The sequence below is a fragment of the Bombina bombina genome, chromosome 3, assembly GCF_027579735.1.
Source record: "Bombina bombina isolate aBomBom1 chromosome 3, aBomBom1.pri, whole genome shotgun sequence".
In the NCBI taxonomy this organism is placed as follows: Eukaryota; Metazoa; Chordata; class Amphibia; order Anura; family Bombinatoridae; genus Bombina; species Bombina bombina.
In genome coordinates this window covers 284440292-284464627 of record NC_069501.1, presented here as the reverse complement: position 1 = coordinate 284464627, position 24336 = coordinate 284440292, and the positions used below count along the sequence as shown (strand labels likewise).

The 24336-nt window shown below is 36.9% G+C and overlaps 1 protein-coding gene across 8 annotated transcripts in view; it reads left to right on the top strand.

Moving 5' to 3' along the window:
- The window catches only part of ELN (elastin), a 103241-nt gene that overhangs the window by 24205 nt on the left and 54700 nt on the right, over nucleotides 1-24336 (top strand). For 5 of the 8 annotated variants that reach the window (XM_053706334.1, XM_053706331.1, XM_053706329.1 and 2 more), the window contains exons 2-7: nucleotides 11920-11976; nucleotides 13213-13353; nucleotides 16331-16363; nucleotides 18329-18514; nucleotides 21190-21231; nucleotides 23438-23596. In XM_053706334.1, coding sequence (XP_053562309.1) covers nucleotides 11920-11976; nucleotides 13213-13353; nucleotides 16331-16363; nucleotides 18329-18514; nucleotides 21190-21231; nucleotides 23438-23596 — 618 coding nt within the window. The remainder of the gene's footprint in view (nucleotides 1-11919; nucleotides 11977-13212; nucleotides 13354-16330; nucleotides 16364-18328; nucleotides 18515-21189; nucleotides 21232-23437; nucleotides 23597-24336) is intronic. The other 3 variants (XM_053706333.1, XM_053706332.1, XM_053706335.1) reach the window with 3 other exon arrangements.

Here is a 24336-nt window from a genome sequence, read left to right as displayed (position 1 = left end):
GGGTGCTTAAACTGGGCATGGCCATGCATGTGGTTCACTTGCTTCACAATCTGTGTGGATAATAGCAAAGCACCCAGTGCATGCTAGGGGTGCGAGGTAGAGAAGTGTATTATGCACCCAGTGCATGCTAGGGGTGCGAGGTAGAGAAGTGTATTATGCACCCAGTGCATGCTAGGGGTGCGAGGTAGAGAAGTGTATTATGCACCCAGTGCATGCTAGGGGTGCGAGGTAGAGAAGTGTATTATGCACCCAGTGCATGCTAGGGGTGCGAGGTAGAGAAGTGTATTATGCACCCAGTGCATGCTAGGGGTGCGAGGTAGAGAAGTGTATTATGCACCCAGTGCATGCTAGGGGTGCGAGGTAGAGAAGTGTATTATGCACCCAGTGCATGCTAGGGGTGCGAGGTAGAGAAGTGTATTATGCACCCAGTGCATGCTAGGGGTGCGAGGTAGAGAAGTGTATTATGCACCCAGTGCATGCTAGGGGTGCGAGGTAGAGAAGTGTATTATGCACCCAGTGCATGCTAGGGGTGCGAGGTAGAGAAGTGTATTATGCACCCAGTGCATGCTAGGGGTGCGAGGTAGAGAAGTGTATTATGCACCCAGTGCATGCTAGGGGTGCGAGGTAGAGAAGTGTATTATGCACCCAGTGCATGCTAGGGGTGCGAGGTAGAGAAGTGTATTATGCACCCAGTGCATGCTAGGGGTGCGAGGTAGAGAAGTGTATTATGCACCCAGTGCATGCTAGGGGTGCGAGGTAGAGAAGTGTATTATGCACCCAGTGCATGCTAGGGGTGCGAGGTAGAGAAGTGTATTATGCACCCAGTGCAATCTCTTTCTCTTAAATTGCAGGCATCTTGTGTGGATACATCTTGTGCTCTTTTTTTCTCTTCTCCCAGCACTGCAAACACATGGCTCACCCCTACAGACTTTTTCCACGTTCTTTCTCTCCTATCACTTGAAACAAACTGCACTGTACAGCTACACCTATCTCATCTCATGGCTCAGAAAACAAAAAACATGACATTGGTGTTTGTACAAGGGATATGCACCATATGCTCGTTGATCTTGCCATGCACATTAAAGGTAAACTAAACACTTCATGCACCTCCCTCTAATGATGGGTGTCGCCATTTTGGAAATTAGATTTCACAGCAGGTACCAGAAGAAGAATTGCTGCACATGTGCCAACACTAGAATGCATTGAAAACTAGATTTCAACATGGCTGCATCCATAACTATAGGGAGGCAGAGAATAACGTCAATAATATGCTAATAAAAATAATTTAATGTCCCTTAAAATGTTTTCTCTAAGTAAATCATTCCACCATTAACTCCATACAAATATTACCTGAGTAGTCAGTAATCACATTTCTTTCCTATCCTAAAATAAACAGAACTGGTATGTTCATCAGTATGTGCTCAAGAAGAGACACTTTGAATTCCTGGTATATTTCCAGACCTTGAGGTCTAGAGCAGGACATGCCTGTTATAAAATAACATTTAAATGAGTCTGGTGAGCTGCCTGCAAATAAGGACATATTTTACTTTTACAAAAGTCATTACTTCATCTGGTCTGCACAGCCCATCATCACACAGCTTTTTTACTTATCCAACCAATGGCAAGCACTCATGTTATTGTAAATTGTGCACAGTTGTATTTATTTAGTTGCTGGAATAAAACAATGCTTCTTATAGACAGTCTTAAATCTCCATGACATTTATTTATTTGCCCAAGCTATGCAGCTATTAGAATGTTATGAATGACTCCCCCCTTTTTATCATAAGCCAGACTTCTCATTGGACCACCTTACAGTACTTACATTGCTCCCCCACAGCACTTTGTTTACTAAACTGCCCTGGAGCCAGCATTGTTGTAGTGCTCCCCCACGGCCGGCAGTCTTACTCTAAGATCTGGCGCTCAAGTATCAGATGCTGTTTGCTCCAAATTCCTCTCACGCTGAGATCAACAGTTTTGGATTTCTTAATTCTCTCCGGACACTGCTAATCAAACACACACCTCTCCTGTGGCCTTGTGGTTATTTGTTTTAACCCTGTCATTAACTTTCTCTAAGGGACAGTTTATCTTGCCCAACAATCTTATCCAAAATGGTGCATTATATTTTAAAAGTCATAAATAATTTTACTAGAAGAATATTTAAGTAAAAATAAAAATGTTTTGTAGCACTTTAAGTGCCTCCATATGTAATATTTACAGTGATGTCACCTATTTAGAAATAATTTATTATTCTATCTTAGGGCTACATTACAAATGTAGCGCAAAATATTGCTTATGCAAAAGCGATATTTTCGCTCAACTTCGCATTCAAATGTGTGTTGGTATTACAAGTGAGGTGCAATGCAAACACGACTTAGCGTTCGCATTGCACGGAAGCATTGCGCTCAAGAGAGGGCGCTTCCATATACTCCAATGGGAGCCTCGTTCTCATGCTGTCAGACATGGCATGAAAACTAGCGCAGCTTAGGGGTAAGTCACTCAGCAATGTGCAGCAAATATAAATATATATGTATATGATTATAGACATATATATTTGTGTTATTATGTGTAAATACACATATTATATAAGTATATAATCATATACATATATATTTACTGGGAACACACAGTTCCCATAGACTGCAATGTAAAGGCACTTTTCAGTGCCTTTTTTTTCTAACCCCCCACTCCCCCCAACTTTCAACCCTCATATTTGCTTCTTGCAGTTATTTTATTAAAAAATAAAAATGCTAAATTTTTTATGTTTTTAATAAACTACACACCATTGTATTTTGGGGCTTATTGGGGGACATTTATAAAATTAACCAGAGATCTGATCCACTTGTAATGGCTGGTTATTTATAGTGCACATGTAAACGGGCGAATTTGCCCGTGTATGGGCTCACAATAAATTAGCACTCCACTTGTAATCTGGCCCTTAGTGCGTTATGAGGTAAGATGTATCTGGGTAAATGACCTTATTGCAACCCAAAATGTTGCGCCCAAGAACTCATACCAGTGGCTTGCCAGAATAGAGGAGGTGGCTGTACTAGCCATGTGCAATTTGTGGGGAGTTACTTATTACAATTTTATTCTACGTTCTCTACATAGCTCTGGAAAACTTAGAGAACACATGTTTAAAAATTCCTTATCGTAAATAAGGCATTACACAAAATCGTTTATTTAATTCTGGTTCATGTAGAACTATCTGGCAAATTAAAATTTGTATACTTTAAATAATGATTCCAGACAATACAGCCACTCGGGGTGTGAAAATTTGTTAGCTCGTATTGTTTCCTGCAAAAAAAAACTCGCCTGGGAAAGTTTTGCGGAGCACGACATTTGCCTGTTATTTCTGGCGTAACTCTAAAGGGCACAGTAAACACCTTGAGGTTTTAACCTTGCTAAATATCTTTTCCTAACTGGCTTTTGCTGATAACAACTCAAGAACTATGCATTTTATACTTTAACATTATGACTATGACTAGCTTTGTTGTCTGCTTACCAAAGCCCAGATTGGCTCCTTCCAATAAAGCAAATGGTGGGTGGAGCTTGGGTATAGAAAAGCAATAGCAGTAAAAAGGATGTTACTTTGTTTTTAAAATGTTTAGACTTGTCTGATATGTTATTCTCTAGCAACACAACTGAGATGTCTTGCAGTTACATGATGTTTACTGTCCCTTTAAATCTGTTTTCTACATGCATTATATTGTTTTGTCCTTATGGCTTTTTCCAATAAATGGTTAACAATATGTCAGTCTAATTGTGCTTTAATATGTCCCTTACCTGTAGAACCAAGTACATTTCTTAGAAATACACCAATTTATTGTTCAGCTTTTTACTGTTCTGCTTATTTAGGGCCAGTTTACAAGTTACGATCAAAATATCACTTCCGCAAAAGCGATAATAGCGCTCAACTTAGTAACACCAGCGCACGCAAATGAGGTGCAATGTGAACACTACCTCGCGTTCGCATTGCATGGAAGTATTGCGCTCATGAGAACGCGCTTCCATAGGCTTCAATGGGAGCCTCGTTCTCATGCTGTCAGGCACGGCATGAGAACCTAGCGCAGCAAAGGGGGTAAGTTGCACAGCGATAGGCAACCAATTTAAATATATAAGTATATGATGATATAGATATATATTTATGTGTTAATATTTGTATATACGCATATTAAAACATAAATATATATATGTATATAAGCATATATTTCACAAATGACTCAAGCTCACAATTTTCTTTCTTTTCAGAAACATTTATTATATAATAAATAAATAATAAATATTTAATAAATGTTAATGATAATAAATGTTTCTGAAAAGAAAGAAAATTGTGAGCTTGAGTCATTTTGTGAAATATTGAAAATGTCTGACTAGCTCTGAAGAGTTTTTGCAAACCATATCTGGATATATATATATATAAGCAAATACGTATATATTTATAGAGAACACACAATCCCCATAGAACGCAATTTAAAGGAACTTTTCAGTGTGTTTTTTTTCCCTTCAACCCACATCCATCAGCTTTAGCCCCTTATAACTGCCTAGTCTAGTTTTTTATTTAAAAAAAAAAGAACAATACTTTAATTTCGGGCCATTTGGGGCGCTTTTAAAAAAATTAACCAGAGGTTTGACCTTTAGTCAATTTTTTGAGCGTTTATTGCTACCGCAAGCTCAGGGTAGCAAATAACCAGCCACTAATTTAACTGAAATCTGTTCAGTTAAATAAAAGAGATCATATCCGTTAGAGTAAAGTTATTGGTTAGAGACCACTTGCTTACTGAGAAAACAGAAGTAAAATAATTACAAAGCTTCTTTCTGTTAGTCCAGTGTAATACATTGAGGTTTACTCTTGAGTTACACATATTTATTATATTGTGAGATTAGATAATAAAAGTTTGGATTCTCCTGAGCACCCATAATAGCAAGGCCTAACCTACAATATATGATGCTGAGTTTTTACAGCCCGCTTGCGAAAATACGCCATAGGTCAAAAAATGTAGTAGTGAGAGCCTGAAATTAACAAGCTTACTCAAGGGTTTAACATGATTAGAGCGAGGCGCATGAAATGTGTTTAGTGTCCCTTTAAGTAAGTTCACTGAGAGAACTAAGACAGACTCAGAACACTCTACATATGTCTTTGAATAAATATTTATGAGGAACTTAAAAATACAGATGATTTCAAGAGATTTTTTTCTTTTGTGAATGGGAAAAGGGCCATATCAGATTCTGCTTAGAATTCATGACATGCCTATCTTGTCAAGGCTTTTTAAATGATGAGAAGATTAATAGATAATACTCTATCATATAAATGATCCAGTCAAATGAGATTCTCAATTTTTAAATTTTATTTTTAGGGCAAACCCTGTTTCATAGTTGTAATTAACAATTTTGACTGAGAGAAATTAGTCGGCATTATAAAGTTATATATATATATATACAGTATATATAACATGCAATTTAAGCTAACATTGTTTAACTTAATATTTTTTTAACTGCAGTGTGTTTTAGTATTTTCAGTCTTTGCTATATGGACTACAGTGTCCTATCAAATTATTCACTGAATAAAGGTTTCATTAAAGGGATATAACGGTAAAAAAATCTAAGCATTTTTGCAATATGCTTCCTTTAGCAAAAATGCTTCAAGTAAAAGTAATTACTGTTTTTCTGCGGCATATGCACATATCCTGTGCGGGCCCGTGCACCAGTATTTAAACACAACACCTTCTCAGAGAGTCAGCAGTAGCTTGCATGACACAAACATAACACACCACTGCCAGCTCTCTGAGAAGGTGTTGTGTTTAAATACTGGTGCACAGCAATATCTTTTACTAGAAGCATTTATGTTAATCAAATTATATTGCAAACATACTTACATTTCAAATTGAAACGCACCTATGTACATTTCAATGTTAACCTTACTATCCCTTTAAAACATCATTGCTGTTATTTCAGTGACGTTTTAAATGGGACCTAGTACAGAATATGGTTAGGTTTAGTGTTAAGCCATTGGATTTCCATGTTAAGACTACATTACCTCAGTAGCACTGTTAAAACATACATCATTTTCATTGTAACATTTTAATAGTAAATGGACTTATCATGGGAATTTATTATTCCCATTGGAGAAAAACCTTTCACCATCTGTGGTACTTAGTAGTACTAGGGGTTCTTTAATAGGTGGCTTAGCAGAAAATAAAACTTAATACCCCAGAAAATTCTTATTCCTGTATGATCAAAAAACACAAAACATTGCAATGTAATTTCATTATTTATTTTGCACACTTTTTTCCCTGTAATTAAACTCTGAAACTGGTAGTTTTTCAACTTTCCCCAGAGAAGCTGGAGTGCTTATTGCAGACTTCACAACCTGACCCTGACTTTACAATGTCCAACACTTTGATTATTTAATCAGTGCAGAGAAGATAACATAAATATGTTCAATCAGAATTTCAAAGGGTGTGTTCCTTGAATGCAAAACAATGCAGATTTTACTACCAAAGTTTTATGAAATGTAGTGTGCATATTATTATTACTATCATTTATTATTATAAAGTGCTACCAAATTCTGGGTACGTGAATTAGAGTGATACTGACTAATAGTAAAAAGAAAAACAGATACCTAAAACAGACAAAACAAAACAGATTAATAAAAGAGGAGGAGGAGCTTGTTATGAAGAGTTTGCAAACTACAGATACACAAAAAATGATTTGATTTCCTTTTAGAACACCTAAATTTAAAATTCACAGGATATGTTCTTGAACTGCAAAACAATATGCAGTTTGCTTATGTATGCCCCATTGCTGATATACAGTCATTTACTACCACATAGGTAAATGGAACCTCCTTGACCCGGGGCAAAATATAAGGTTGGTGCCCACACCCCACTGTCCTATACAGACACATTCACACATAAAGCACACATTTGGTGCTCACTTTTAAAGCTATTGCTGTGCTTGCTTACTCATGAATGTCTGCACAGCAATTTAGGAAGTAAAGTTGAAAGATTAAAGGGACACTAAAGTCAAAATTAAACTTTCATGATCCAGATAGAGCATGCAGTTTTACTTCTATTATCAATTTTTGCACATTCTTTAAATATATGCACTCTTTTTGAGGCACCATCTCCTACTGAGCATGTGCACAAGTTCATAGGGTATATCTATACTAGTCTGTGATTGGCTGATGGTTGTCACATGAGCGTCCAGCAAATTGGGGGGGGGTTATCAGACAAACAAATCTACTACTTATTTGCAATTCAGAATAAGTGTTCTTGCTTTGTATTTTTTTTTATTGAGGTTGAGTAGGATGTTACATACAGAATCACCAATAAACAATAACAACATCATAATAGGACATACATTTTTAGTGGAGACATAGTGACATAGTACTATTATAATGACTCTATGCATACAACTTTGTTTATTTGAAACAGTAAGCAGATTGTGCCTATAGGGTGTATAGCTTAGTCTATAATTCCACCTATCTGTAAAAGGAGAGATCAATTTTGAAACAGGAGCTAGTAAGTGGGGGTGACAATCTAAAATAAATTGAACTAGTATGTCTGTAAGAGTTTAATATAGTGTGTAATAGAACCTCAGTGTTATTTTATAGAAAGAATAAGAGTGGTCCCCACATAGCCGTGTAAAACATGAAATAGTTTATCTATTCGAATAGGATTGGGGCAAAGGGGGTTGGCGTTATTGTTTTTTAGGGGGAGGGGAATTCAGCGGGCAAGAGCCGCTCTAAATGAGGAGGGGGGACTGAGCCAGTTAGGGTGTAAGATCGGTGAAGCTTTCGGGTCTCTAAGGTTTTTGGGGATAAAACGAGTAAGAATGTCTCTGATCAGTGTTATGTGTAAAGGAAGAGAATGGAGATATATTTTAATCTCTTCCGTTATGTATAGTATACAGTACAATAATAGTATGCAGGGGGCAAAAACTATTATAAATGAACAGTTAGAGAGAGATGGAGGAGTATATGAGGATAATTTAAAGGAGTAGAACATCTCCTAGGGGTAGGCATACTTGCTTTGTATTTTTATTATGCACTTGTTAATTGTGGAATTCTACTGTATTTTGTGGTCCATTAAAATCACCCAGACTGATCAGACCATGGTGATTGCAACCCCTGCTCTTGTGTGATTGGTTGCACAAGATGAGGTGGTGGGACCAAACAAGAGAACTCTTCCTCAATCTTAAAGGGACAGTAAAGTGAAAATTAGACATTCATGATTCAGACAGAGCTCTTCAGTTAGCAGCCAGTAGTGCATTGTTACTGCTTCAACAAATTATACCAAGAGAATGAAGCAAATTTAATAGAAGTAAACTGGAAAGCTGTATAAAATTGTATGCTCTACCTAAATCATGAAATAAAAATGTCATGTTCCTTTAGGGTTCACCAGCCAATGTTACATTGCCAGTGGTGATCTGCGGCTGGACAGGTTCCCTGCCTGGGAACATGTACATCTATACCTCCTTAGATATACCTGTTAATGTGTATACAAACACTTTTATTTTGGAAAAGCTTGGAGCTGAGGCTTCAGTGAGGAACATGAATATATTGAAAGCTCCTAAACCAATTTTGCGAAAGCATTATTTGGGATAAGTTTCCAGATAAGCAGATATTTGGTAATTTATACATTTCTGTTTAGCTTGATACCCAGGTGTTTACAATGACATAGTATGATGATTATGTTTACCAGGAATAGTTACCCGAATTCAAAAGAGCTTCTAACATTTGGCCGCTGTCTGCTGAGTGGAAATGTAAGTTTGCTAATGCATTATTTGGCACTGACTAACACATGTGCTTGACAGTACGACATTCTGCATTTCTGTGTTGGTTTTTGATGTCTCTTCTTGAACATTTGTGGATGTGTAATATGATAATCCTCATGTACTTTAGAGAACTATATTTTATTGCTTAGTTGTTTTTAATGTTTTTTCTCTCCCTGTGTAGAGAATCTTTGGCAAAACCTGTTCTCATATTTAAAGGGACATAATAATGTAACAATAAAATGTTTTTTTGTTGATAGAGCACTGTATATTTAATTAAATTATTTTACTTTGTGTTAAATACATAGTCAAAGTTGTCCTCCTGTCCCACTCCAGGGTCCTAATGATTAAAAACTCGCCGGCATGGAGAGAAATCTCAACAAATCTTTGGGGCTTTTTTGAGCATTATTTTGCAATGTAGGTGTCTCTCCTTCACATCAAGAGCTCTGTATAGAGAAATAAACAACTTTCAACTTTTTTAAAAGTTTTTGAGAGACCTTCGCAGTACTGATGAGGTGTATTAGATCATCTCGCCAGAGTGGAGAAGCTTAGATCATCAGGCTCCAGATGAGACAACAGCTAGTGACCGAATGAGAAGCAGACATACATGTGTGTGCACCAATCATTTGTCATTATCTCATCTTAAACAGAATGGGCATGTTCCTGGAGTGCAACTCTGATATGTTTAACCCCTTAAAACTGTTAGGACAGCAAGTCCCGGCATTGAACATCCTAACGGTGTTAAGGGGTTAAACATATCAGAGATGCCCATTCTGCTCAAGATGAGATTACACATGATTGGTGCCCACACATGTATGTCTGCTTCTCATTCGGTCACTAGCTGTTGTCTCATCTAGAGCTGGATGATCTAAGCTTCTCCACTCTGGCGAGATGATCTAATACATCTTGTCAGTACCGTGAGGTCCCTCAAAGACTTTTAAAAATGGCGTTTTTTTCTTGAACGTTAGGATGTTTCATGCCGTTACTTGCCGTCCTAATAGCACTGGGCTTCAACGCTGTTAGGATGGCATAGAAAGTCCCAACTGATCTGGCGTCCTGCAGCCTCCTGCACTTTCAGAATGGGAACTCAGACTGGGGGGCGTGCCTAGCATCGTATGCAGTCCCCATGATCCAATCGCATCGTCGATTGCGTGATTTCATTTTTAAAGCAAGTGTTTACATCGGAACTTTGTTCCAATGTTAAACACTTGGCTAAGGGATGAAGGGATTAAATCTTTGGCAGGAGATAACAACAAATAGGAGATTAGTTTGAAAACAAAAAGCTCTTAGCAATAATGTGCGTTAACATCACTCAAACACAATCAGTAGAGCTACTATTTTTGAGCTCATATTATCCATATTATTATTTTTAGTACTTGAATCATATGCTAGCTTGTCGTTTCGGGCAGTTGCCCTAAATCCATCACACAATAGACTGTTATGGGGGCTTGCAGTAAAATGTATGTTGGATATCATCTAATTCTAAGCCGATGGTGCTCTAAGCAGATGGTGCGCAAGTAGTGGAGTTCTTCATTTGTTCTGTGCTATAGTATTATTAATAATTATAATAATGGGTTACTTCAGGTCTCATAAAGTTTTACATTTTACAGAGGTATTGTGGATTGAGCTAGATAGACACATAACTAAGCACTTATAATAGGAGTGCAATGAGAGAATAGCATACTCTTCATTATCCATTAAAAGTATAGGGAGCGCTAAAAAAGTTTTATCCGCATTAAGATGCTTTGGTTAAGGGACACTCAAGTCAAAATTAAACTTTTATTATTCAGCTAGAGCATGCAATTTTAAACAACTTTCCAATTTACTTCCATTTACAAAATCTTTTTATATTTACACTTTTTGAGTCATCAGCTCCTACTGAACATGTGCAAGACTTCACAGAATGTATGTATATGCATTTGTGATTGGCTGATGCTGTCACGTGATACAGGGGGAGTGGAAATAATTTAACTTTAAAATTTGTCAGAAAAAAAAAATCTACTGCTCATTTGAAGTTCAGACTTCAGTGCTATTGCATAGTCTTTTTATCGTGCATTTGTTGGTTATGCAAATATACTGTATTTCCTGGTCCTTTAACCATCAACTTGTAATACAAAATTGTGCGTTATTCCTTGTGTGAGATTACACAAAAGATAACGCACCCTGCGCTATCTATTAGCCCTTTATCTTTATCACAGATTATAATGGTTAACCAAACCATTATCATTCTCCACAGGAGTGAGCACAATGTTATCTATGTGGCACATATGAACTAGCACTAAATGGCTGTACTGCAAGATTGTAAAAAAGCTAATAAAAAGCACTGAGATAAGGGGTGGCCTGCAGGGGCTTAGAAACAGGCAAACATAGAGGTTAGAAAGTAAATTAATATAACAATGCTGGTTAAGCAATGCTGTATGAAAAAGCTCATATTAAATCTGTTTTAAATGACACTGAAACTAGTAATAGTAACAATAAAAATAAGAAGCATGTAAAATATATGCACATACTGCTTGTTTTCTTGTAGCCTGTGGGATGTTAACTCTTTGATTGCCAGAGAGGGCCACCTCTGTTTCTTGTGGCCAAATGGTTTAGTAATATTTCACATTTTCCTGATGCTAAATAAATGTGAATTGTGAATGAGAACTATTCAATATATAAATGTAAAAGGCAGCACAGAAACTTTGCTCAGTTAATGTACCACACAAACTGGATGCACTGGGCACATCTCTAAATTGTTTAGACATACGGGTTTCAGGAGGATGGCATTATGATTATTTAAACTCTTAAAATAATTCACCTAAGAACAATACCATTTTTAAAATTGAAAAGCTCAAATTCTTGTTTCCGAACCCTTTATTTAATGCATGAAAATTGTTCAACCTCTTCAAAGTCCCATTAATGTTGACTATGAAGTTTTACAATTAACTGATGAGGTTAATAGGCTATGCAGCTAAGACACTCAAGTAAAGAGGAAATGTGACAAAAACTGCTAACATTGTCAGTTATCACATATCTTGAAATTGATTTGTTTAGGAAGATAGAATTGAAGAGATATCACTAAAATCTAATATCAGTTATTTCATGCTGAAGAAAAGTTAGTTTTGACTAATTTTTTGGTCCTAATTCTGATTTCTCTCTTCACAGGAGTCCCTGGCGCCGGTGTAGGGGGACAGTACTATCCTGGTGGAGGAGCGTATCCAGGTAATAAAAGTTCCATCCATAGTAAAAAGATATTGGGAATTAAAATAAGAATCCATTGACTGGGAAATTAAGTGACATTACAGTTAACTATGCTTATAGCTAGTAAAGATCAATTGGAGATAAGAGGACATTGAATGAGTGATTAATTACAGTATAGATGGGTTTGTATGAAGTGGATGACAGGAATCAAGTAACTGCATCATGTGACTGAGAGGAACAAGAGATAGTTTGGTACTGTATGACAACAGCACAGTATATGTAAGGGATATAGAGAGACGTGCATATTATTAAGAGGAATGGAACAGAGGTTCCTTTATCATGACTGAGATAAAGACTACTAGAGCTATACATACTTATGAAGAAGAATGAGAGGCAACTGTTATAACTAAGGAATATGATGCATAGCTGTGTACACTTTGACAGAGGAATGTGTACATACATAATACAAGATAGATATGTGTACATACATAATACAAGATAGATATGTGTACATACATAATACAAGATAGATATGTGTACATACATAATACAAGATAGATATGTGTACATACATACTACAAGATAGATATGTGTACATACATAATACAAGATAGATATGTGTACATACATAATACAAGATAGATATGTGTACATACATAATACAAGATAGATATGTGTACATACATAATACAAGATAGATATGTGTACATACATAATACAAGATAGATATGTGTACATACATAATACAAGATAGATATGTGTACAGTGTGACAAGAAAATGAGAGATAGCTGTGTTCCTGTCAGAGAGGAATGAGATAACTAGCAGCTTACAGTTTGACAGAGGAATGAGAGATAGCTGTGTACTTTTTGGCTGATGAATAGGGAGTGAGAGGAAGCTGTGTATAATATGGCAGAAGAGTCAGGAATAGGTGTGTTTGACAGGAAGAATTATATGATTATTATTATCACTAAGAAATGACAGCTGTGGTTAAATATGAGGGAATGAAATGAAAAACGACTTACAGCTAACTGGAATGAGGGATGTTTATGTAAGAATAATAGATCTCAATACCTAATGTGGCAGGGGGGAGATTATTTACAGTTTAATAACTGTATATTTAATGTATTAAATGCTGGGATCATAGGGACTTTTGCACCATTTTCCATTAACTACTAACTATGACTGGTCTATAGTGTCTAAATGAGCATTATGCGTCACAAAGCTGGAGGCCATTATTGTTTCCTATGTCTTTCTAGGGGCAGGAGCAGGAGGATATGTACCCGGAGCAGGAGGATATGTACCCGGAGCAGGAGGTGTGGCACCTGGAGCAGGAGGATATGTACCCGGAGCAGGAGGATATGTACCCGGAGCAGGAGGATATGTACCCGGAGCAGGAGGTGTGGCACCTGGAGCAGGCACATGTCTCTATTTAATAACAGCAGATTTCTAGCTTTGGTCCATAATTTATATAGGACACAGAATGCAAGAATCTAAAATGCATGAGTAGCTTGGGTGCAATTAATTGTTTTACATAATGTTAAAACAAATAAAAGCCTACTCTTTTATAGCTATGTACTGATCATGTACTGACACACACGCACACACATATGCACACACACACACACACATATTCACACATACACACATATGCACACACACATATGCATACATACATATGCATACATACACACACATATGCACACAAACACACATATGCAGTTGCACACATACATATACACATACACACACATATACTCACATATGCACACATACACACATATGCAGTTGCACACATACATATTCACATACACACACATATGCACACAAACACACATATGCAGTTGCACACATACATATACACATACACACACATATACTCACATATGCACACATATGCAGTTGCACACATACACATACATATACACATACACACACACATATATACTCACATATTCACACATACACACACATATGCACACATACACACACATATGCACACAAACACACATATGCAGTTGCACACATACATATACACATACACACACATATACTCACATATGCACACATACACACATATGCAGTTGCACACATACACATACATATACACATACACACACACATATATACTCACATATTCACACATACACACACATATGCACACATATGCACACATATGCACACATATGCACACATACACACACATATGCACACATATGCAGTTGCACACATACATATACACATACACATATACTCACATATGCACACATACGCACACATATGCACACACATGCGCACACATGCACATAAACATATGCCAACACATGCACACACAGTGATAAAATATGGTATTATTCTGTTGGCTATTATTAAAAATATGAAATACATAAGATGTACACTAAGAAAGAAACCACTGCATTGTTTAACCCCTAAAAGTATCAGATAATTTTTAGCATTTTTGCTATCCCTTTGTTTGAACAGAAATAGAGCTTTTGATGTTTTGATTTAACTATGAAAACTATAAATATTTTTAAAGTAGACAACCCAAAGTTTGATCTAGGCTCATTTTATTTACACATCATTATTGCAGTCATATGACAAATGGTTACGAAAGCTTCTCTGGGAATCCCTTTGTTCACAAGTAGCAGACATGCATGACTTTGCTGTTGCTTTTTGGCAATTAGAATGCCGATAATTGCAACTTTGCACCTAATGTGAGATTCCTGGCAGTGAAGGGGTTAATCAGTTAGCTTGTAAGGTTAATTTTTGATGCAGAGCAGCAGAGTAGAGATTGCCTTCCCAACTCCCACTCCCACTCAACCTTCCCACTTCTCTGACCCCCCCCCCCCCCCCCCACAGCTCTTTAACCCTCCCTCCTCCTACTAGTGGTGGTGGCCTTTTTCGGTACTGGCAGCTGTCTGCCAGTACCCAGTTTATGTTTTTTTATTATAATTTTTATTTATTTAAAAATATATTGTTTTTTTCTGTAGTGTAGCGATGCCCCCATCACAATCATTAATTTGGGTGCCACCCTTCCAATTCCCCTTTTGCTGTAGCTTCCCATCCCTCCCTCTCCCTTAAAAAAATTTCTGTAGTGTAGACACCCCCACTCCCTGCCCTCCCTCTGACTCTGTGACACCCACCAACCTCAAGCCTTTCCTCCCACACCTCTCGCCTGCACAAGAAGTTGATTGTTACAGACAGTGACACACACATAGTCACTTTACAGCTGAGGCTCATGTAGCTTCCTGAAGCTGTGATGTATGTATGTATGTATGTATATATATGATATAAAAAGTCTACACACCCCTGTTAAAATGTCCGGTTTCTGTGATGTAAAAAAATGAGACAAAGATAAACAATTTCAGAACTTTTTCCACCTTTAATGTGACCTATAAACTGTGCAACTCAATTGAAAAACAAACTGAAATCTTTTAGGTAAAGGGAAATAAAAATAAAAAACTAAAATAATAATAAAAACTAAAATAATCTGAAGTTTCCTAAAAGTATGTTGCTAAAGGTGTTCTGGTCTGATGAAACCAAAGTTGAACTTTTTGGCCATAATTCCAAAAGATATGTTTGGCACAAAAACAACACTGCATATCACCAAGAGAACACCATACCCACAGTGAAGCATGGCGGTGTCAGCATCATGCTTTGGGGCTGTTTTTCTTCAGCTGGAACTGGGGCCTTAGTCAAGTTAGAGGGAATAATGAACAGTTCCAAATACCAGACAATATTGGCGCAAAACCTTCAGGCTTCTGCTAGAAAGCTGAACATGAAGAGGAACTTCATCATTCAGCATGACAACGACCCAAAGCATACATCCAAATCAACAAAGGAATGGCTTCACCAGAAGAAGATTAAAGTTTTGGGATGGCCCAGCCAGAGCCCAGACCTGAATCCAATTCAAAATCTGTGGGGTGATCTGAAGAGGGCTGTGCACAGGAGATGCCCTCTCAATCTGACAGATTTAGAGTGTTTTTGCAAAGAAGAGTGGGTAAATCTTGCCAAAAAGACTGAGTGCTGTAATAAAATCAAAAGGTGCTTCAATAAAGTATTAGTTTAAGGGTGTTCCCACTTATGCAACCATATTATTTTCGTTTTTTATTTCCCTTTACCTAAAAGATTTCAGTTTGTTTTTCAATTGAGTTGTACAGTTTATCTTGTTTTACATCAAAACTTTAACTTGTCAATTTTACTGCTACCAAAGGACCGTAATAGTCAAAAAATGCATTCTCTTATACACTAGAGCATATCATATAAGAGTAGTGACCTTTTCAGCTTACTTTTATTAAAAAAAGTTGCTATTTCATATTTAATATGCAGTAAATCATGGCAAACATACCCAGTTTTTCTGTTTATTTTTTTATGTAGGCCAATACCCTGGCGGCAAACCCCCTAAACCAGGTAAGGAATCTTATTGACGTTACAGTTAATCTATATATTTCTTATGCTTGTGTAATCTTTGAAAAAAAAACAGTTAAATGTTAATATATTTGACTCCAGGTTTATTATTATTCATCATTTTGCAGCAGGTCACAAATTCCATTTATTTCCCTTGCTATGTATAATGTTTAAACACAGCTATTCCTTTATGCTGGCCTCTCAATGGTCCCACAAGCCCATAGCAGGATTATTAAATTCTAGGCAGTGTGTGAAGTGCAGCCAACAAAAGCATATATACATTTAAAATAATATCCATACATTTATATATAACTATACAAATTCATTATTAATGACCACAGATTAATATTCTAAATGTAATTATTTCCCTAGCGAATAGGTGTTGTATAATCTCCATATTATTTTTCACACTTTGTAGTGACATAAATATTGTATTATTATTTGCTTGGCAATGTGAGCCATTACTTCTAGAATGAAATGCACATGATAGACTAGATGTCCAAGAAAAAGTTTGTACACTAAAGTCAAAATTAAACTTTCATGACTCATTTAGAGCATACCATTTTAAACTACTTTCCAATACACTTCCGTTATCTAAATGTGCACAATCTTTATAAATGTACGCTTTCTGAGGCACCAGCGCCTACTGAGCATGTGCAAGAATTCACAGAATTTGTGTACAGTATATGCATTTTGTGATTGGCTGATGTCAGTCAAATGTTGCAGTGGGAAGGAAACATTGTTTTTGGTTTTTTTTAAAAAAATGACATTGTGGTACAGCCAATCATAAGGCATACCTGCTGATCCACTGGCAAAAAAAAGACAGTTCACTCACAGTGCATCTGCTTTAGTGGCATCTGTCACATAACCATAACATTTAAAGGAACCTGAAACCCAACATTTTTCTTGATTCAGTAAGAGCTTGTGATTTTAAACAACTCTCTAATTTACTTCTATTATCAACTTTTTCTCCCTTGGTATCTTTTGTTGAAAAGCAGGGATTAATTCTTAGTAGCTGGCCCATTTCTGGAGCTCTATGTGGCAGCAGTTTTGCAAACATGTTATCCATTTGCAAGAGCACTAGATGTCAGCACTATTTCCTGCCATGTAGTGGTCCAGATGCCTACTTAGGTATCTCTTCAACGCAGAATATCATGGGACCGAAGCAAATTATTTAACAAAATTGTATGCTCTGTTTTAATCACAAAAGAACATTTTTGGATTTCATATCCCTTTAACAAACATCTATCCAAAAATTGTCACCACATAGCACATCAGTAAATCCAAAGAAGTATGATTACGTTTTCAACACAAAACCCCAGCCAGTTTCCACTGTAGTAAGGAATTCAGTGTACGATAAGTGAAGGAACATTAAGATGCCTCACCTGTTTCTAACATGGATTCCATCATGCCAACTCAGCTCTACTCTAGATAACTTTAAAGCTTCTCAAACACACACACACATAATCATTCAAACAAAGCAGAGATATCTATACAATTGTACATATAAAAATTGTACAAACATTGATTGGTTATTAAAATTAATAAAAAAATAAGTATATTTACTTGTAATAAATTACAATACAGAGATAATAAACGATCCAATACTAAAGAAAGTAATTAAATTCTAAAGGCCTGATAGTCAAAACCTATCCAGCATGGAGAGAAATCTTTGGGATTTTTTTTAGACCTTGTATTGTAATGTAGGAGTCTCTGTTTCACACAAAGAATACTACATAGCAACATAAACAATTCTCAAGATACAATTTGTGTCTCTAAATGGTTTTTAAGGGCTTTGCCATAAGTCTTCATAGAATATCTCGTCTGAGCAGGCAAGGTTTTGAATATCAGGCCCTAACTCTGAAAAAACAAAGTCTGGCCAGATTGTAGCTTCCTCACAATATGTTTCAGTGTTAAGCTCCTTCTTCTGCTGTAGTGCTTCAACTTTCTTCTACAATCTAAATGCAGGCATCGGTGGACTAGGTGCTGGAGGTCTTGGAGCTGGTGGCCTTGGTGCTGGAGGTCTTGGAGCTGGTGGCCTTGGTGCTGGAGGTCTCGGAGCTGGTGGCCTTGGTGCTGGAGGTCTCGGAGCTGGAGGTGTTGGTGGCATTGGAGCTGGTGGAGTTGGAGCTGGTGGCAAGCCTGCCAAAGCAGGTTAGATACAATAAAATATATGATGAAGCGGCATTATAGAATTGCCCTTTCCTATTTTTTTTCTCTTTTCTGCCTGTGAGCCAACAAATATATATACCCGCTCATTGTCTGTACAGAAAGAATAATATAGAGTTTTGGAAATGACACATAGCTATGTATATTATCCTATGATTTCACATGTTTCACTAACCTCACCATTTATAGCAGGGGTTCATTTATATAGTTTTTGATGAAAGGAAAAGTAAAAAGAAAAATACCTGTAATACCTGTAATATGTTATGCTCAGGCATTGGGTGTATGTTACTCAAAATGAAAATATAAGGCAAGGTTATTTCTGTACATTAAGTAGAGTAACTGACATTTGTTTTGAATTGTTATACCTTTACAAATGATATTCTCTATAGATACAATTATAATATATATAATAACATATTGAAAGTATTGTACACTTCAGTGCATATACATGTGTATTCTCTATCATCTTTAAAGTGAAAGTCAATCCTAGCGTTTGTGAAACACTAGGATTGACCATTGGAACAAATAAAGGGGACTTTCATTCATGAAGTATAAAATACTTAATGCGAGAGCTCCTTTATTTGTTTCAAGCATTTGTTACACTAAGTTACTCAGGCAGAAAGCTGTTTTGCTTGAGAGGTAATGTTTTTACCTCTTAGCCAATAGCCGTGCAGGAAATCCGGCTTGGCGCTGTGTGTCGTCAGATTTCCCGCACAGCTATTTGCTAAGAGGTGGAAAGCGCACTGCTGTGGGCTGTCTGAGCAGCTCAGTGCGGCAAACGCTTGAAACAAGCTAGGATTGACTTTTACTTTAACACTAATGACCCAATTCTCTCTGGGCTTGTGAGATTCTATTTGAAATCTTGCTAGTACTATAAAGCCCCTGTTGTAATGCTTTTTTTTTTACCTTGAGAACTATGTTTCTAGCAAAAAGGTGTTTCCTGTGTGTGAAAGAAATGCATACATTACAATAGGGTAAAAAAAATTCGTAATTTAAAAATTGTATAAAACAAATACATTAAACAGTGAAATAAAATTATGCAGTTACAATTTGTATTTTTAAACCAAATTAAAAAGTGTAACAAAATGTTTTCTACAAACATTGTATTTTGTGGAAAATTTAAATTTGTATTGAAATTGTGCAGTAAAGAAATGATTTACAACAAGACTGTAGAAACCATAATAATACTAGACTGCATGGGCAAAAAACACTGTGACATTCATATTTATAATACAAAATTTGATGCATATTATTCTCCTTGTTTTAAAATAAATTTCCTGCCTCATGCTTGTGAGCTGAACAGGGCTTTCCATGGGTGTAGCTGAAATTTCTCAGGTCAGGCATATTTGCTACATATTTTCTACTGCAGATCTTTCTGGGGTTTTTTTGCAAAATTAAAAGACTGTGTCAAAATACTCAAAACCTGTATTACTATCATAAAAAAACATATGCATAGGAAAATTAAGGAGACTGTAAGATATTTACTCTGAAAGCAGAGTTATCTGATTTGTATTGACTGCAGGATTTAGTTTTTAAAGTGCCCCCTGCTAACTTCCCTCTCCCTAGCGTAGTTTCCCTTTCCAGCAAACTTCATCACTTTCTATAGTAGTCACATTGCAACTCAAAGGGCAGACCCTTTTTTAGAGTATTCCCTGAGGGCAGCTCCTGTTTCATTGTGTTTTTTGACGCCTGACTGGGCAAAGTTTTGATAACCAGGCCCTATATTCTAATATCATGGGGCCATGTAATATATAATGCATGATAATAAAATTAGGTAAACCTTCAGATTACTCATCACCAGGTGAATTACAGTTCATGAAAAAAATGAAACATGAATAAAAAAATGATAGTAATGAAACATAAACTTCTGTGATATTTACCTTAGTTTTTTTTATAAACTATCTTCAGTTAGTGACACTTTGAATTTGTAAAATAGATTTGTATACAGAAATTGTGGTCTAAACTTCCAACTAAGGGGCCCATTTATCAAAGGGCTTGCGGACCTGATCCGACACTGCGGATCAGGTCCGCAAGACCTCGCTAAATGCGGAGAGCAATACGCTCTCCGCATTTAACATTGCACCAGCAGCTCACAAGAGCTGCTGGTGCAACGCCGCCCCCTGCTGACTCGCGGCCAATCGGCCGCCAGCAGGGAGGTGTCAATCAACCCGATCGTATTCGATCGGGTTGATTTCCGGCGATTCCTGTCCGCCTGCTCAGAGCAGGCGGACAGGGTTATGAAGCAGCGGTCTTTAGACCGCTGCTTCATAACTTGTGTTTCTGAAGACTCGCCAGAAACACGGCCCTTCAAGCTCCATACGGAGCTTGATAAATGGGCCTGCATGAGTGTATATAAAGATGTGTATGATGTAAATGTGACTTTGGTGTGACCTTGTATTCCCTAACATAGCTTTAGTTTGGACTGTTTAACCTTTCTTCAGGAAATATACCTGAAACCACAGTATTTATTATTATTTTTCTCCCTTCTCTATCATTTTAATTAGTTTATTCAGGCTTTTAAAAATATATGCATAAATGATGAATAATTTTATAGCCAGTCCAATGTCATGGGATGCAATTAGTTTTGTAAGCTGTATAAAGCACTTAGACATAATTCAGAAGAACCAACAGTGATTTTACAACTGCTTTTTCTCATTCAGGGTATTTACCAGGAGGAGCAGGAACTGGTGTAGGAGGAATTGGTGAGTATAACATCCATAACATTTAGTTTCTGGTCTTGCTAGGTGCCTGAGGAGGATAAGAACACTTTCATAAATTCTACTATAAAATAGGGCTCTACAAACAACACAGTAAATCACATTCATTACTCTCACCTGTCCTTTGTCAGCTTCCAACCTTTTTTGATGCTGTCCTGAAAAACTAGACAAACATTATATTTTTCATTTCATCTCCATTGGTTCTCTGAAGCTATATGTGTATAGCAGTATTCTGTGTCATCATCTCTCTGTGTACAGAGGGTCACTTACCGAGTAAAACCACTTAAAGAAGTCTGCCCTTTTAACTAAGAGATCTCATGTCTCTCTAAAACTCAATTAAAGGGACATGAAAAACAGATTATTATTTTTTCTTTCATTATTCAGATAGAGTATGACATTTTAAACAACTTTCCAATTTACTTCTATTATATAATTTGCTTTGTTCTCCTGGTATCCTTTGTTGTAAAGGATACCTAGGTAGGCTCAGGAGCTGGGCGCATGGACGTATATACCTCTTATCATTGGTTTACCAATGTGTTCGGCTAGGTCTCAGTAGTAAATTGCTGCTCTTTCTATAAAGGATACCAAAACAATTAAGCAAAATTTATAATAGAAATAAATTGGATAGTTGTTTAAAACTGTATTTGGGGTTTCATGTCCCTTTAATTGTTGCAATTATAGCAATTACCTAAACACCTATGTCTCATGTTTGACTAAGGGGGCCAAGTAACCCATCACTTGAAAGGGGAGAATCACTGTAACAAATGGTAATCACCTGCCTCACTGGCAATCAGACATTTTAATGGAAGGGGGAGCGGCTATTACAGAGCTTCTTTCTCTCTCTTCCCTTTTTTAAATAAGGGGTCACATGCCCTTCTAATTTGCAGGTGAACAACATTGGTAATGGTAATGTTTGATGATGGAAATGGGTGCTCTTGTAGAGTTCATATCACTCCCTCCCCATTAAATACAGAAGAGCATGAGATACCATTTTGAAAGAGCCCTCTTTTTCCTCTTATGGTTTTCAGCTCTCTGTAATTAGTAGCTACTATAAAAATGCTGTGGTTGGTCCGCAATAATACCTATCCCGATAGATCCCGATCATAGGGCTGTATAATTAGTAAACATAAGGGCTTGGAAAGGATTCACCTTTCATATGAACAAAACAAGAGAACGGCACATGTTTGATAAATTAAGGTATTTGCTTAGTTATTTAAATAAAGGTAAAGTTTATAATGCTTATGAAAAAAAAATTGCCTTTCGTGTCCCTTTAACATGAAAACACTGAAATGCAAAAATGCAATGAGTGCTATCAACTAAAAACAGCTTTAGAACTGGGTTGTGAAATGGCTTAGTGCTGAAGGGGCTCATTCATACTGGACACACTGGAGTCTGCAGATGAAATACCTACTAGTTATGACAAGGCCTTAAAGCCAAGCTCTAGCTTTAGTATCAGAGATAAGACGATTTTGTCTGCATTCAAGGGACACTGAACCCATATAGAGCATGCAATTTTAAACAACTTTCTAATTTACTCCTAATATCAAATTTTCTTCATTCTCTTGGTATCTTTATTTGAAAAGCAAGAATGTAGGTTTAAATACCGGCCATTTTTGGTGAACAACCTGGGCTGTTCTTGCTGATTGGTGGATAAATTCACCCACCAATAAACAAGTGCTGTCCAGGTCAGAACCAAGTATTGTCTGGCTCCTTAACTTAGATGTCCTCTTTTTCAAATAAAGATAGCAAGAGAATGAAAAAAATTGATAATAGGATTAAATTAGAAAATTGCTTAAAATGGCATGCTCTATCTAAATCACAAAAGAAAAAAATTGGGTTCAGTGTCCCTTTAGTTTTTTTCTTTTACACATTTGATTATAAATGAAATTGAGAGACCATTTCTGCATCTAATGTTAATAATATAATACCCTGAACTGCTTTACTGTGAATTAAGCAAGTATAGAGGAGACACATATGAGGTAGGATTATGACGAGCTCTTATTATGTTGATATATTTACTTCCTAGCAGCTGAGAGAGCTCCAATGTCATAGGAAGTGGCAGAATCTCACAGAGCCAGAGCACGTCATGTGTCCATTATGCTAAATGCGCATAAAACAAATGAAATTAAATAAAGCTGAAGTCATTTGTATTTACCATAACTTGATTTTAATTGACAACGTTTTGCATCAGTACCCTTTAAGGATGGAAGCAGATGCAACAAAGCAGAACCTGAGTTACAGCTATTGAAGCACAGTAGTACAAATGCACTGGCCTTAGGTCAGCCTACTGATTCTTTTCCAGGGGATACGGGGTCTCCACAAGATGGCGGAGAGCCAGAGATTGTTACAGGTATCATCAGCAATCTGCACATGTGATCCTACATTGCAGATGGCAAAACTAGCACAAAACTGAAGGAAAAATAACAAATTCTTATGAAGTTATTTTCCTCTAGCTTGTACTAACAAGATTCTTTAGAGATTATTTGTGCTACATAAAGCCAATCCATGTGACACATGTTTTTTCAGTCAATAAGTTATATTTGTGTGCAACTAAACATGAGCCTATGCACATAAAATAAATGCTAACTCAATGCTTCTATTTCACAACATACATTTTAACTTACCAGTGCAGGGGTTGCATCATTTTCTTATCAGGTCAGATTGCTGAGCTTTGTAATAAATTATGTTTTTTTATATATTATATGACAATTAACCCCTAGGCTATGAAATAAGTTGCTGGTCCCTCTGTCAGTAAGTTAGTTACTGGCTGTGAAATAGTTAAATATTCTTGCTTTTCTGACGGCTCCTGTGTGGGTATATGTTTATAGATACATGGTTTATTAAATGCATCTTAGAAATGCAGTGAGTTGGGACAAACTTAGGGGTCGATTTATGAAGCAGCGGATGCTGTTTCCGACCCACTCCACTTCAGGTCCGCCTGAAGCGGAAGTTAAGAAGCAGCGGTCGTAAGATCGCTGCTCCTTAATTTGTCCGCCACCTCTAAGGCGGCGGACTGCAATGAGCCTGATCGGATACGATTGGGATGATTGACACCCCCTGCTAGCGGCCGATTGGCTGCGAATGTGCATG